Source organism: Pectinophora gossypiella, chromosome 22, assembly GCF_024362695.1.
Source record: "Pectinophora gossypiella chromosome 22, ilPecGoss1.1, whole genome shotgun sequence".
Classification (NCBI taxonomy): Eukaryota; Metazoa; Arthropoda; class Insecta; order Lepidoptera; family Gelechiidae; genus Pectinophora; species Pectinophora gossypiella.
The window spans coordinates 8,091,360-8,108,000 of record NC_065425.1 but is presented as its reverse complement, the minus strand read 5'-3'; the positions used below and the strand labels follow the sequence as shown (position 1 = coordinate 8,108,000).

At 39.0% G+C, this 16,641-nt stretch overlaps 1 protein-coding gene across 5 annotated transcripts in view; it reads right to left on the bottom strand.

Moving 5' to 3' along the window:
- Positions 1-16,641, bottom strand: part of LOC126377013 (glycerol-3-phosphate acyltransferase 1, mitochondrial) — a 79,006-nt gene that overhangs the window by 15,064 nt on the left and 47,301 nt on the right. For all 5 annotated transcript variants that reach the window (XM_050024606.1, XM_050024601.1, XM_050024603.1 and 2 more), the window contains 2 exons: positions 3,569-3,733; positions 2,475-2,671 (listed from right to left, as the gene is read on the bottom strand). In XM_050024606.1, the coding sequence (XP_049880563.1) occupies positions 2,475-2,671; positions 3,569-3,733 (362 nt within the window). The remainder of the gene's footprint in view (positions 1-2,474; positions 2,672-3,568; positions 3,734-16,641) is intronic.

The window sequence follows — 16,641 nt, the reverse complement described above, 5'->3', positions numbered from 1 at the left end:
GTATTGTTATCGATATCGGACGTAACTCCTGGTTCACAGCTGATCGCCCAAAAGTCATTCACCCGTTACGAACTGAGGCTTCCCGTAACTTCGTTGGGTACGCCGCTGCCACTGATGTGCTGCGAGCAGATGAGGGGACGACGCTGTCACCGTCGCAGCAGACCAGTCTTGCTGGGTCGCTGCAGGGGTATGAAGACATCTACAGAGAAGGGGGAGGGCCTTCGTCGTTCGAGGGGCACTCTATAGAGATTTGTCATCGCTCGCCTATCGCAGTGCCACCCTACCGACCCACGCCCGCCAAGAAGGAAGCCAGGGATACGACTCGACATGAGGGAGAGGTTTACGGACCAGGGGATCTGGTGTTGTCGAAGACCTCCGCTCCTAGCAGCGATAGTCAACATTCCAGCTCGAAGTTCGTACCCAAGCGAGATGGATCTTATCGAGTGTCGCAGAAGTCTAGCTCGACCACTTATCGACTGACCCACTGTGAGCCGCCCAACGAGGTTATTGGGAAGTGTCACTACGTAGGTTTACGTTGTTACCACTCGCGTTCTGGGGACGATCACGCTGTACCAGTAGCATCTAAGAGGAGGCGAGGCCGTCCTCGTAAGGTTGCATAGATGGTTGTTGTTACTGTTATCGCTGTTATGTTGTTGTTATCGTTTATGCTGTTGTTATCGTTTATTGTTGTTGATATCGTGATATGTTGTTGATATCGTTTGTGGGTTTGACCTGTCGTGAGGGCACTGACTTGGTCAAAAGGGGGAGCATGTAACACTATGGTGTAGTCTAATGTCTATCTGTCACATTCGCACTACCGTGTATAATCGCATAGCCATTCCGTTCGCTCCACTGCGCTAGCTATCCCGTGTATTCCCGAACGTCTATCTCGTTCGCACCCGCTCGCGGCCGGCCAATCCTGCGCCTATCGCCGCTAGCCAGTTCGCCCGACGCCATCCTCGGGATCAGCCGCGCTCGCGTACGTTAATCCGTGTTGTAAACCTAGAGACCGATTTTCACGTTGTGTATTGTTTTACCCCTGTGTTCTTTTATTATTATAATTATATAACCGTACTGAAAGTGATTAAGAACGTTTTAATTAACCGCAACCCAAACGCCCCTTACATTTATTTATTTTATTCATTTATTTATTTTATTTATTTATTTATTTTATTTATTTATTTATTTTATTTATTTATTTATTTTATTTATTTATTTATTTTATTTATTTATTTATTTTATTTATTTATTTATTAAATTCTTACATGCTCATACAATGTGTTCATTACAGGTAGAGTCCCAATTCGACAACATCTTAAATATATAGCAATCATAAAAAAATACGTTATAAAATTAAAAATGTGTTCAACATTCATAATTATTCTTATTTTCGAACAAATTATTAAACATTAATGAAAAAATTGGAAACAATAACATAACACGAGACATTACGTACTAAATAAACAAGAAAGAACTTATAGTCTAAAAAACAATGTCATAAATAAATTAAATAGGAACTTATGTTGGTTTACCTACAGACCTCCAGATTATGTGGGTAACGTTACAGCCAATCTAAACATACCAGGGCTTAGACCAAGAGGACGACCAAACACAAGCTGGGCGGATGTGGTCAAAAAAGACCTATGCATGTGCAATGTGTCCGAGAACGACACGTCCGATAGAGCGAAGTGGAAGAGAAGTACGAAGAAGGCAGACCCCACCATCAGATGGGAATAATAAATGCCAAGGAGAGAGAGAGAGAGAGAGGTTTACAGTCATCTTACACAGTTTTTTCTTAGGGTAACATCAACTGTATATCAAGCTAAGTGTAAAGAATAATTACAAGTAAACACAGCATGCAAAATAACAAAGACAAGATTAATAAGTAGGTAGGTAGGTGCAAAGTGTCTAACCTAACCTGAGACAAAGACAGATCTGTTTTCGCATAATCTAAAACTTAAACACTTAATTACTCAATATATGTATAGATGTGGGTGCGATCGGACTCCGTGGTCCAATGGTTTGATTGAGCGTTGGGCTCACGACCCGGAGGTCCCGGGTTCAAATATCACGGGGACATATCACGAAAATCACTTTGTGATCCCTGGTTTGGTTAGGACATTACAGGCTGATCACCCGATTGTCCGAAAGTAATATGATCCGTGCTTCGGAAGGCACGTTAAGCCGTTGGTCCCGGTTACTACTTACTGATGTAAGTTAGTAGTTGATGTACTTGAGCCATGTCAGGGGCCTTTGGCGGCTCAATAGTAACCCTGACATCAAGCAAACTAGGGATAACAAAGTAATTTTTGTGGTGTGTCCCCACCGGGATTCGAACCTGAGACGTCCGGATCGTGAGTGCAACGCTCAACCACTGGGCTACGGAGGTTGTTAGCGGACACTGTTAAAACGGGATAACTCTTGGGAGATGATGATGATGAGAGTTCGTAGACGTATCCGTGTATGGAACTCACTTGAGCACGTTGTTGGACATCGCCGAGCTGATGTCGCGCAGCACCCGCATGGCGCGCGCCTGCACTCTCTGCCTCACAGCCGGGTACCGCGCCGCACTCCCCGCTTCCCCGCCACCCTCTTCAGTCTGCGCCGCCTTCCTCAGCTCCTCCTGGGTTGTTTCTTCTATCGCCTTTTGAAACCGTTCGTCTTTTACCACCTGGAAATATAGATCTTTTTATGCATTTAGGTAAGTGAGACAAGGTAAAACGTATTATTATCAAGGAAACAGTGGCTTATGTATATAGATTCAAAGATGCTGATTTCGTTGGCAGGTAAAAATCTCCTCTTACATTCTAGTATCTGTAGATAAACTTGAGTTCGACATGTCGATAAAACTATCTACTTCTTGTGACTTAAAAAGTGTCTTTCTGAACTCGTAACATTTGCGCATATAATAGTAAGTGCGTAATGTAAACAAATGTCAAATAGCAATATTGCTTTTTTAGATGAATTACTTCGATGTGGCCATTTTAACCCCTCTGGTGTTGAGGTGATCCAGCCAAGTCATTTAGATTTAGAATCGATACCAAACTTTAAGAAAAACTGCCTTACGAATTTCAGTGCCACCATATTTTTAAATTTATCGTAGTTTTGGCACATTTTGATTTAACAATAATGGTGTCGATTCTGGCAGACAAAACTTCTAAAAATAGTTCCGTCCTTCCCTTACCACGAGCGCAAGACAGAGAAAAAGCTAGTTTTAGAATTGTCAACTAAATGAAAACTAAATTGGTGTCTGTCACTGTGACCCTGTGGTACACCGGCTGGTTTCTCAATCGGGGAGCGTCGGTTCGAACCCCGGTACCGGACTTGCACCAATGAGTCGCTAATTTATCTTAAGTGCAATTTCACTAACCCAGCTGGATTGACCACTATATACGGCTCACCAATTATCACGTTGGTCTATCAGAAACGTCGGTGAGGTGTGAATACTTATTTAGTTCATTTTGCGACTTCACACCTGACTACCCCAATTTGGATATAGTCGTGAGCTTATGTTATGGTGTCTGCAGGAATCAGCACCAACTCCTCAAAGACGATACTCATTACTCACCTCTGGGACAATATCCTTGTAGTCGTACTTGATGAGGTTGAGGCATTGCGCCAGATCACACAGGTACCTGGACACCACGCCGCCGTTGGCGAATGTCTGTCTGCCGATGTCCAGGATGTTGATCACGGACCCCGTGTCCGGTGTCTTCGGGTCCTGCCATGACTCCTGGAACCAAGGAAATGGTTGGATTATTCATATTGTTCGAGATGAAGAACATTACAACGTACGAACATTAGGTTCCCTGGATGACATTACACTTCCTTTTTTTTATTATATTACAAAAAAAATTGTTACACAAAAACAGAATTCTTTTTTGTTTTTTGGAGCCGTGGTAGCCCAGTTGGTAGAACGCTTGCCTCTGACGTCGAATCCAGCACAGGCCCAAACAAATTATTGTCGAATTTGTTTTCGAATTCATGTTTGGATCATAAATGATTATCACGTGCTCAGCGGTGAAGGAACACACGAGGAATCCCGCATTCCCTAGAAATGCATTTTCGGAGGTATGTGACTTAACATGTATGGGGCTAGTTTTTCCTTCACAGGTTGAGAAGTCAGATAGGCAGTCGCTTCTGTAAAAAACCGAACCTGTGAAATCTTTAGGTTAGGTAAGCGGACCCTGTGAAAAAACGGGATAATGCTAGGGGGATGATGATGATGTAGGTAATGTATTATATTGTAAGAACCAGCGAACTCCTGGCTTTTATTATTTAAAAAAAGCTGAAAGTTTATCTGTGTTTAGCCCCTGATTCTTCCCAGTTTATATAACTACTGTAGTTATACGAACTGGGAAGTTTGAATCATCATCGCTTAGATAAATAGCAAGAAAGGTGGAGGACATCCTATGATTTGGTCCAAATGTGAAACTGCCGAGCAGTGAAAACGGAAAATCTAACTAACGACACCTCATACACATACACACGAAAAGGTTTTATTAATCAAAATTGAACATGAGAAATAGTACGCAAGAATTTCCTTTCAAAAACTAAACTACAATATCTTGATACGTCCAAAAGGATACATTCAACGCCTTTGCAAACGTGTGAATCACTCTCGGAATACAAAATACTTTGGTCCAAATTGTGATTCACCTTGGTGCCAAGTTGGCCGTTACTAAATAAGGGGCGATTCAAAGACTTTCAGATTCCTAACATTATTAGTGGAGCATAATTGGTGGAGCAACACCAATGGTCTTGACCCGGGTGCGAATCGAACTCGGGATGGTTTGGTGGTCAGGATGTCTGCCATCACATCGTTAAGGTCGCATTTAGCCTAATGATATAAAGAAAGAAAGAAACATTTATTATATAGGGACACCACAGCAACATAACATTGCTGGGCAAAGGCCTCTCCTCTTCTCTTCCACTTCTCCCGGTCCTAAGCGAACTCTAGCCAATCCTTCCGATAGGTATTGAGGTCGCCAGTAGCCGTCACACCATTCTATACGGATATAGAAAGATAAAAGAGGTCTTCATGCTAATAATAAACAAGCAAATCGATCAAAGACCGTTGTCCTAATACCGGAATTATGGTTCAACAAACGTAGCATGATTAGAAAGTAGACAGGACAGAAAAATAGTACGTCATCATGAGCGAAAGAGACGAATGATATGTCTCTTTCGCGTTAGCGGTATACATTAATACAAAAGACACAAAATATATATTTTAATTAAATTACGTTTGTCATAGGTCACGTGTAAAATATGTTTAAAAGACAAAACATGTGCGCAAAACTTGTGAAAAATTCCGAGATTCGCAGATACATAGTCATCATCATCATCAGCCCATTAACGTCCCCACTGCTGGGGCACGGGCCTTCCCTATGGGATAGGGAGATCGGGCCTTAAACCATCACGCGGGCCCAGTGCGGATTAATAGATACATAGTGCTCGTAAGTAACTAACTAGTCAAGTTCTCAAGCTATTGTGTTAAACATTTATGTCATAAAAAATATTTAAAATACTCGTAAAATTAAAATAAATAACATGTGCGAAAAGCTTGTGAAAAAGACCCAAATTCGCACATAGTAACTAGTATTTACTAGCTTTAACATTCTCAGGCCATTGTGTTAGATATAAATAACTTATAACGTCACAATATTAATATTTTCATGAAATAATAGATAATTATTATTTTGTGTTGGTCTCACGGATGTGAAATAGATTCGCTGTAACTATGCTAAAATATGTTAAAATTATTGTCAAAAAATCTGTAGATATGACAAAAACTTACAATGGAAATTATTTGAGTGACAGTGAAAAAAATGCGTTTGGGTTAAATAATTTAGCTTATCTTTACGGTTCATGAATTTAAAAATAAGTATATATAAATTTAAAAATAGTAGTAATTAATCACAAATGAAGATTTTCGTTTATAACTTTAATTAAATTACTAAAAATGTAGCATAGATACATACATACACTCTATCTATTCAAGAACATAAAATATATTATATTCGACTGTATGTATTAGGATTTGCTGTAAGATTTGACTGTATGTATTATTATATTAATTTTATTTTAATCCACAAATAAATCTAATACGCTCGTCCCGGCTCGACAAAGCTGCGGGTTCAAGTCCAGTCCGAGTCAGATTTTTTTATCTTTCTGAGTTTCTTAGAGAAACTCCATGCTTGTGGATGAGTGCTATAATAAGAAAAATCTTTTAAATCTTTTAATTTTTTTTCTCTATTACTTGTAAGCCTTGTAAACAAATATGTGTACAATAAAAAGTTAACTCACTCATTCTATTAACAATCACGACACCGAAAAGTTTTCTATAGCTGTACAAAAATAATATTCATTGACTACTTTCAATAGCGTTTACATCCGCTCTTTATTTCTTGGCTGTAGAGTTCACATTGCCGGTGCTAATAAAAAAAATAAAAAGTCCCGTTAGTTATTACATCACTAGTATTCACTACTGTCATAGTCAGGGGCACGGTTCCAAAACAGACAAACTATGCAAACACACATTTGATGCAAATAAATTATATTGATTTGATTTTTATGTAATTGTAAATAACATGTATAATGTATATACCTAGCTAGAATATCCCAAATTCCAATCCTGTTTCCCTTCATTTTATTACCGTATTTCCTTACCATATCCACGATTCCCTAACTTTAACTTCTTGTATTTGGCTAAGTGCATAGCGAAGCCATATATACTGGGTGTTAGTGACATCGTAACGAATACTGAGAGGGATGATTCAGACCATGATTCTGAGTTAATATCTAGTGGAATTTTCCGTCGCAAAATTCATGAAATTTTGAGTTTTGTTTTTAATTATTTTCAATTCCATATTGTGTTTTTAGCTGCATAGAACCCAAATTTCAATAAAAAAAACAATAATGACAAATTATCGAAAATTTTCGATGTAATGGAGACAACAGCTGCTCGAACGGGTCAACGGCCACACGCACCGAGCCGCGCGCCCCGCTCCGCACGCCCCGCTCCGCGCGCTCCGCGCCGCACGCCGGCGGCGGCGCGGCGGCGGCGCGGCCTACAAAGTAGGCACTACGAACCGATCCTATTTCTTTCTCTGTCTATCGTAAATTTATAAATTTATTTTATTCTTATTCTTAAATGGACGGATAATCAACAGGCATAAAATTTATGGAATACACGTCAATTTTAAGCAGAAATCTAAAACAACCGACAGAATTAAGTTGACAGCACACGTCAAACGGTTTGCATACCAGCGAGATACCTTTTTGATTCAACCGGGTTATTCATTCATTTACTCATAGGAATCGGGGCCATTATCTACCTAAAACAGTTGAAACAGTAAATAATTGTATTCTTTGTTGTCATTAGAATAACTAACAACCAACTAACACAACCACCACAGATTAGGTAATTAGTTACCTACTATGTCAACCATCCACCAACTTAGTATGTAAGTACCTACGCAAAACCTCGCTACACAAAAATCGAGCGAGATCGCGTCTAGAATTGGGCGGACACTCCGCCAGAGTGTTGCCTATCGATATTCTATCGATACCTAGTTAAAAAAAACCAATAGTAGGTACCTATCGATAGATCTTTTAGATCAATAGTTCAATACCCATTATTATTACAAAGCAAGACCTATCGGTACTATCGCTAGTATCGATCTAAATGTACTATCACTACTTTCGATAGTTTAGACAATTTTCAAGTTCAACAATTGATAATCTACCTATCGATAGTTCGGCAACTCCGCCGCGTAGGCAATGTCGGCATGTTCAAAGAAAAAAATTGTCCGAGAGGAGTGATCTTATTTTTCTTGTTACATGTTGGTACCGAGGTACTAAGTACTAAGTTATTCGTGGTTTTAAATCTCATTGTTAAATCATCAGTAAAGAACTAATTAAACCTATCCTGTTCTGTGTACAATATTCATGTAACGGCTACGTGCTTACATAAGTACCTAGTAGACGGGAGCAACGACTTAACGTACCTTCCGAAGCACGGATCATTTTACTTTCGGACAATCAGGTGATCAGCCTGTAACGTCCCAACCAAAGGCCTTATAAACAGATTTTTGTGATATGTCCCCACCGGAATACGAACCCGGATCCTCCGCATCCCATCGCTCAACCACTGGACCACATAGGCCAAGAAGGTTCTAAGACATAATTAAAGGATCCTGGGACGCAAGACCTCCGAGTTAGGGCTTGTTTGATCTGTCTTGATGGATACTCGGACGTGAATAGCCTCACGGATCAAGGGCAACGCGCGCCAATAAAGTAGGCATTACGAACAGATACTAGGTATTTCTTTGAGTTGATAGGTATCAAGTGAAGTTTCCTGTCGCCAAATTCATAAAAAAATTAGATTTTTTTCAGTCCCATATTTTGTTTTAAGCTGCATAGAACGCACATTTAAAATAAACAAATAAAAATTACTAATTATTAAATTTTATCAATGTCATCAATAATAATAATAACGTATCTACAACTTCAGCTATGCGCAGGTGAATAGCCGGCGCACGGGTCAAGGGCAACGCTCGCCAATAAAGTAGGCATACGAACAGATACTATTTCTTTCTCTGTCACTTGCACCATAAACATACTTCTCTCTCTCTCTCTAGTCGTCGGCTCGACTCGGCCGCGGCCGGTGCGTCGTCGGCGCCCTTAGTCGGCGCCTTTGATGCTTTGCGCTAACGCCGCGCCGCCGCGCGCTTCCGCTCAGTCGAATACTAAGCTTGACCCGAATCGCGTGATGTTTTTCGAGGATATTTTTTTCGTGTTTGTGAGTGTTTGTTTCATTCTGTAAATGAGTAGTGTCGACTATGATGATAGATCATAGACCATTTACTGCGCAAAAGTATGGAAGATTGTTGATGTTTATTAAAGAGCAAGGTGTTGTGTTTGTGAGTGCGTGTGATACCTACCTACCGCGGAGGAAACGCGATGTTGCATACCTACGTGACGTGACATGTTCTAGGGTACCTACCTAGGTACTTCATCCGAAGGAATAACAATTAAGGTAAGGCAAGAGTAGGGTTTTTATTGTTAATAAGTTAGGAACGTTTTAATAACTGGTAGGTAGGTACCGTGCGTGAAAAATCGTGGCAGTAGGTGTTCTACTTCAACAAACAACATTTTTAAACGTTGAACCACTAAGCATCTAAATACAAGAGAATGAAAACTCCTACCTAGATATCAACATCGTATCACGCACGCGTAACGTAGCCGCGCGTAAGTTTAGCGTCTGTGTGGCGCGTTGTTCGACTTACATTGCGGCACAGTAAAAATTGAAAATCTTAATTAAACATTTGCGACAAGAAAAACACCCACCATCATTTTTAGTACAATAAAATAGGCGTTCCATTTTTTTTTTCGTTACGATGTCACTAACACCCTGTATATAAAAACTACATTGACGTGTGCGTGGGGATATGTAAAAACCGCGACAAGAAATGCGATATTGCTATTTGACATTCGCATAAAAGTAAGAGGGCAATATTGCTGTTTTAGATGGATTGCTTCAATGTGGCCCCCATTGGGATGACTAAAGGGAAAATATGTGCCCTTTGACTAACGATTATTGCTTATAGCAACTGGCCGTAATGCCAAAACTTGAAATCGCGCGCGTGCGTAATAGTCTGGCCAAATATTTCAGTTATATTACCGCCATAGAATATTATATGCGCACTGCTAGCGACTGGAATTCTCTGCCGTCTTCTCTATTTCCGAATGCAGGTAACCCGGGTCCTTTCAATGCCAGAGTGAATAGACACCTTCTGGGCGAACTCGCTCCATCTTAGGCCTTCAGGCAAGTCAGGGGCCAAGAGCAAACCCATCAAAGGCAAAAAAAAAGTGTCCGGGGTGTGGTACCGCTTCGAAGTAGGTATGTTAAAATATACAGGAGAGGATGATTCTGAGTAATTATCAAGTGGAATTTTCCGTCGCTAAATTCATGATTTTTATTTAGTATTTTTTAATTATTTTTAATTCTGTACTTTTTTTTGCGGTGGAAAATTTCACTTGATATTAACTCAAAATAATGAGCTGAATCGTCCCTCTCAATATTCGTTACGATGTTACTAACACCCCGTGCAAGTACATACAGATAGCCATACAAGTAAGTATGGAGGGGGATGATTCGAACTATGATTCTCAGTTGGTATCAAGTGGAATTTCCAGTCGGAAAATTCATGAATTTTTTTGTATTTTTTTAAATAATTTTCAGGTCCATACTTTTGCGACGGAAAATTCCACTTGATATCAAATCAGAATAATGGTCTGAATCATCCCTCAAAGTTCTCATCACGAACGAACTATCTTGCCACGTTACTAGTACGCAACACTTCGATGCGAGGTGTCTCTTTAATTTGCATGGATTTTACTGGAGTCAAGCGTCCCTAAACAGTCTCATGAGGACGATCGTCATACTATTTATATCCATTGAGAAGGTGTGGATGTTGGAGTGTGAGATGTTCAAAATACGCACTATGACGCTGTCGCCTTGCTTTCGCACGTTTTGGCCGCGGTCTTTGTCACGTGTAGAGTGCACAATGTTGTAAATTCTTTCCTAATGTTATGTCAGGCTAATCTGTTGCAGTTCGTTCTATGTTCGTTAGAAGGTTCGGTGGTAAAAGTTGGATGTCTTCTCAGGACTAGTGGCTCTGGGAGACGTGTGAATAACGGCAAGATATTTGTGACATATTTTACATTTTGTACCTATACATATTTATGAAATTCGTTATTTTTATACTTTGTCTTCTAGTTCTGAGATGAGCGCATCTGGAGAGAGCCCTCAGCGCTTCCCATTTGTCAAAAACCAACAATACTTATGACTCACGTCAAAAAAAAATTGCTTCTTCAGCGGTCTACAGTTTAGGTTTAGTTTAGAAAATCCAAAATGTAATTAAATTCGTATTGACGACAAACCCTCAGTGAATCAGGGTATTTATACTATAATCAAATCAAATATACTTTATTGCACACAAACAAAACATACAAACACTTACAAAACATTTTGCAAAACAAATGGGCGGTCTTATTGCTCTTAAGCAATTTCATCCGGACGATCGCTATCAAGAATCAGCCATAAAAAACTTGGATGCCTAACCTATACGTGATCAGATTGAAGAGGGAAAACCTAAGCTCAACTGCTCATTGATGGTAGGATGTACATAGCCCGCTCACACATAGGCATAGAATAAGGAATAATACTACGTATAGAACAGCAACTCCCCGTTCCCCACCAGCGTCTAGAGCTAGGTTTACCTCACCCCCTCTCGAATATAGTTTAGACTTGAATCGTATGGTGTCTGACGTCACACACACAGATGTGCGTGTACGATAATATCAATGTGTAGTGTCTGTGTAAAACGAGGTTGTTTGTATGAAGTGTCCGGGGTGTGACATAGGTACATGCACAATATAATGAAGGCACAAACCGAGGACAGTAATCAAGGTTAGAAACGGAAGACCCTAGGATAAGACGACAAGAGAATAATAAACAAAAGAATTATAAAGAGAAATGACTCATGTTTGCTGATAACCCTCGGAATTCAAACAGCGAACCGCCAGCTACAGAACGTAACGTTCGATGCGGAGAATCGATCGATTGTTACGCGGTGTAGAGGTCGTCGCACTAGCCGGGCGGCGCGCGCGCCGGTTGGCCAAGCGATGTCACGCCACTTCCCGCCTGTTTTAATTTTGGAATATGAAGCGTGTACGCTGACGAGTCGGTAAACACATAATATACACTTTGCTAATAATGTTAGTATGGCGCCAGAAACAGAACGATGGGCACGTGAATATGTGTGAATCATAGATAACACGTTGTATGCGAAATCGGGTGAAATGTGCCGCAACTATATAATTAAAATTTAATAAGTTTAACTCGTGGCTAATAAATAATAATAGCCTGTTACGACTTACTTACCCACTTCAAACTTCTTTACACAACCACCATATAAGTTATTGGCAAACGTTAACATTACAAACAAACAGCCTATATACGTTCCACTGGGCAACAGGCCTACCCTCAATCAACCACTCACACACAAAAAAAAAAAAAAGATTTATGTCAAACGTTAAATACAAATAAAATATTTTTTTACGAACTTACGGTTTAGAACCACTGAATCCGACTTAATGATAAATAATTATCACGTGCACAGCCTTTGAAGGAAAACACAATGACAAACCTCACATTCCCGAGAAATGCGAAGATGCAATAAATATATAGAATCTAGAGTCCTAGTACCGCTTTGAAATAGACTACTCTGGGCGCCATCCCACTCGCGTCAGACAGAGTACTGCGGGGCGGAAGGCAAGAGGGCAACCACTACCCTATTTTCCCTAAAAAGTAGCATGGAGAATGATACACCGACAAGAGCGTGGCTCTTAAATTAGTGATGTGATGTGAATAAATATACCTAATTAATTCTCTTATTGAAAGAACTTATTACCAGGTTTATCAGAAAATCGAATTTTTGAGAACGAATTCTCCATTGCAAAATCTACATTTCACAGAAATTTCTCAATAGTTTAGTCAATAGTTTTCTTTTTCAATCAACCTAAAACTGATTGATTCCAAGCAATTTGTTTCGTTGGTCGACTACACGTAGATTCTTAATGGATGAATCGTTAGTTATCTATCAACAACAACAGTGTTTAGTTGTTAACAACAGATCTTTGTCACGACACAGGAATGTCACATTTATCAAGATACAATGGTCCCACTTCACACTCAAACGGCTATGAATGAAGATCTTTAAATAATATAAAAAGAAGAACAAACACTACACAATACAAATACACAATAAATTCATTTCATTTCATAAGAATTAAAAGAGGAAGTGTAATAATTAGCTGTTTAAGATATGATAACAACTCACGATTCTACTCCACTTAGGGTCTATTGCAAGATGAACTATGTACCTCCCACACCTCACCGAGCTTTCTCATATTAAAAGATTTATGATCATCAGCTGAATACAAAGTATAATTTTAACTTTGTATAACGTCATGGTCTCCCTAGCGTTATGCCGTTTTTCACACGGTCCGCTTACCTAATCGAAGGTTTGACAGGTCTGGTTTTTTTTTATCCCGGATGTCGCCCCCTAAGATGATGGAAAAACGTGCCGCGCGTTATAACCGAAGTCCACGCGGACAAAACCACGGGCGGAAAGCTAGCAATCAATAAAGAAAATGGAAAGACAAAAGCATGTTTACAAAAATAATCTACGCTTTATTTTCAGATTTGTAAACAGGAAATAATACGTCTGAAAATGAAAAGTTTAGTACAAAAATAATATTATCATCATAACTTCGTATCACGTAATATAAAATAGCATCACACTTGTATCTCTATGGGGTAGGCAGAGGTGATATCTACACCCACACTTCGCCAGCTATATTCAAGTCCCATGTAAAAGGGGGCGAGCCTGTTGCCATTAACCGGGCAAGTTACTTCGCATTTCTACCATAACTTCGTATCATAAGTGCTAAAAGTTTTCTTGTGATTACTTATGTGCCCACACCAACAGCGCTGTGGCGTTCCGAGAATGTTCCCAAGCGGGATCATCGCTGCAGTAGAAAGGTGAAAACGTTTAGTAAATCTTTATTTAAACATCTTATGCAAAAGATCTCTTAGCTGTAAATTATCTGTAAGTATTTTAAAACATAATAACTTTAAGCGAACTCCACTCCTACAGACAAACCGAGGAATTGGTTTTGTGGGGTTTTTATTGTACCAATATTTTGTATTTTTATGAAAAATAAAAATTTTACTTACTTACTTTATTACCTAGCCTTACATAGGCAGATATGATCAGAGTACAAGAAAGAACAATTTGAAAAAAGAAGCAGCCAGTGCCCTTTCTATTAAAGAGTTTTTACAACGAGAACATTTCCGCACACATTACTGCACGCTGCAAAAGTGTTAAAAAGTTATGTAAACAAAGTATTAAACACTTAACTCATACCAATTATAACTATGATGTTACTTATGACTTGTCACTATTGAAATACAGTCCTAAGGAAAATAGATAGGATGCTTCAAGGTTAGAATGTTAACATATGCTTACATGCCTTGCATACTGAAGGAACGCCCGTGACCCAACCTTGACCTTCGACTGACCACAGGGCAAGATAACTCATCTTATGATGTTATTGTTATCGTATCGAATGACTTTAAAACATAATTCGATTAGTTATCGGAAGAAATTGTGTATAAAAGGTCAAGTGAGAACTAAGTGGTGGATAGTAGATCTTTTGGTGAAGATGAAGATTTATAGAAAGTTTTGGTTCTTTTATTATTATTAATTGTGTTTATTATTAATATGGCCATTTTAACCCCCCTGGACGTTTAACGACACGGTGACTATTTGCGAATATGGCATTGTGCGCTTTAGAAAAACTATTATATCTGACCTCGCGTGATCCCATGCGAATAGATAGTAAATCTAGATAATGTTATTACATCTATTGAACGATATGATTTTTGCCAGCGTGTTACAATGTTTATTGTGTGAAATGACGATGATAAAGTGACAATGGTGTGTCATTCCGTAATTACTGACCATCACTGGACGTAATCTAGCTTCCTAATGTATTCGTATCTATAGACAGTTGATATTATTGATATAACAACAATTGATTTACGGTTTTAAAATAATTTTAAGTGCATACATAACATAATATGCTAACGCTTCTCACAGACCCCAGTCTCTCTCACCAACAACTGTATCTTAATCTTGTATTATTGTTAACTAGCTTTTGCCCGCGACTTCGTCCGCGTGGCGTGTTATATAAGAGAGAGATCTTTGTGTGTGTGGGAGTGCATATCAAATTTCAAGCATCTAACTTATGCAGTTTAGATTTTTTCATACAATTTTTTTTCCAATAACTCCCATTTTTCAAAATACAGCCAAAAATAAACTTTATATTTACTAAGGTATGCATGCATGCTAGATTGAATCAATTGATTGAATTGATTTTTTTTTTAATTGATTGTTCATTGAGTTTTAATTTTAATACACACTTCCTCTCTTCCCTTCAACGTTGCTGTGCCCTACAGGGTCCATGTTTTAGTTCCTATGCCTATGTAACACCCCATTGTACTACATGGAATGCAATAAATAATTTAATTGAATTGAATTGAAAACATCTATCTTACGCGGTTTCGATTTTTTCATACAAATGTTTTTTTCCCGCTAACTCCCGTTTCCGTGGGAATTTTGCAATATCCTGTTGCAACTAAGGTTTAAGTTAACTAAGGTACCTGCATGCCAAATTTCAAGCGTCTAACTTAAGCGATTTAGATTTTTCATACAAAAGGATTTTCCCGCTAATTTCCGTTCCCGTGGGAATTCCGGGAATTCCTTTCTTAGTGCACCTCTACGGTACCTAAGCTATGTCCCTTCCAAATTTCAAATGCCTACATTTAGCCGTTCAGGCTATGCGTTGATATGTCAGTCACTGAGTCAGTCAGTTTCTCCTTTTATTTAGATTTGATTTTTTCATACAAATGTTTTTTCCCGCTAACTACCGTTCCCGTGGGAATTTTGTAATATCCTGTTGCAACTAAGCTTTAAGTTTACTAAAGTACCTGCATGCCAAATTTCAAACGTCTAACTTGAGTGGTTTAGATTTTTCATACAAAAGGATTTTCCCGCTAATTCCCGTTCCCGTGGGAATTTCGGGAATTCCTTTCTTAGTACACCTCTACGGTGTCTAAGGTACCTGCGTGCCAAATTTTAAACATCTTACTTGAATGGTTTAGATTTTTCATACAAAAGGATTTTCCCGTTAATTCCCGTTCCCGTGGGAATTTCGGGAATTCCTTTCTTAGTGCACCTCCACGGTACCTAAGGTACTTGCATGACAAATTTCAAACGTCTAACTTGAATGGTTTAGATTTTTCATACAAAAGGATTTTCCCGCTAATTCCCGTTCTCGTGAGAATTTCGGGAATTCCTTTCTTAGTGCACCTCCACGGTACCTAAGGTATCTGCATGCTAAATTTCAAATGTCTAACTTGAGTGGTTTAGATTTTTCATACAAAAGGTATTTCCCGCTAATTCCCGTTCCCGTGAGAATTTTGGGAATTCCTTTCTTAGTGCACCTCTACGGTATCTAAGGTACCTTCATGCCAAATTTCAAACGTCTAACTTGAGTGGTTTAGGTTTTTCATACAAAAGGATTTCCCTTCACTACTCTGCTCCTATTGATTGTAGCGTGATGAAAAGTATACTATGACCTGTCCAGGAGTGTGAAGAATAATTGTACCAAGTTTCATTAAAATCCGTCCAGTAGTTTTTGTTTCTATAAGGAACATACAGACAGACAGACAGACAGACAGATAGACAGATAGACAGACAGACAGACAGACAGACAAAAATTTTACTGATTGCATTTTTGGCATCAGTATCGATCACTTATCACCCCCTGATAGTTATTTTGAAAAAATATTTAATGTACAGAATTGACCTCTCTACAGATTTATTATAAGTATAGATTACCAATTATCGTGTTGATGTGAGAGTAATTAACATATTTTTTTTATACATAAACTCACACCAGCAGTCCCTAATGGGCAGAGCAGCAAGTAATCAAAGACTTGCC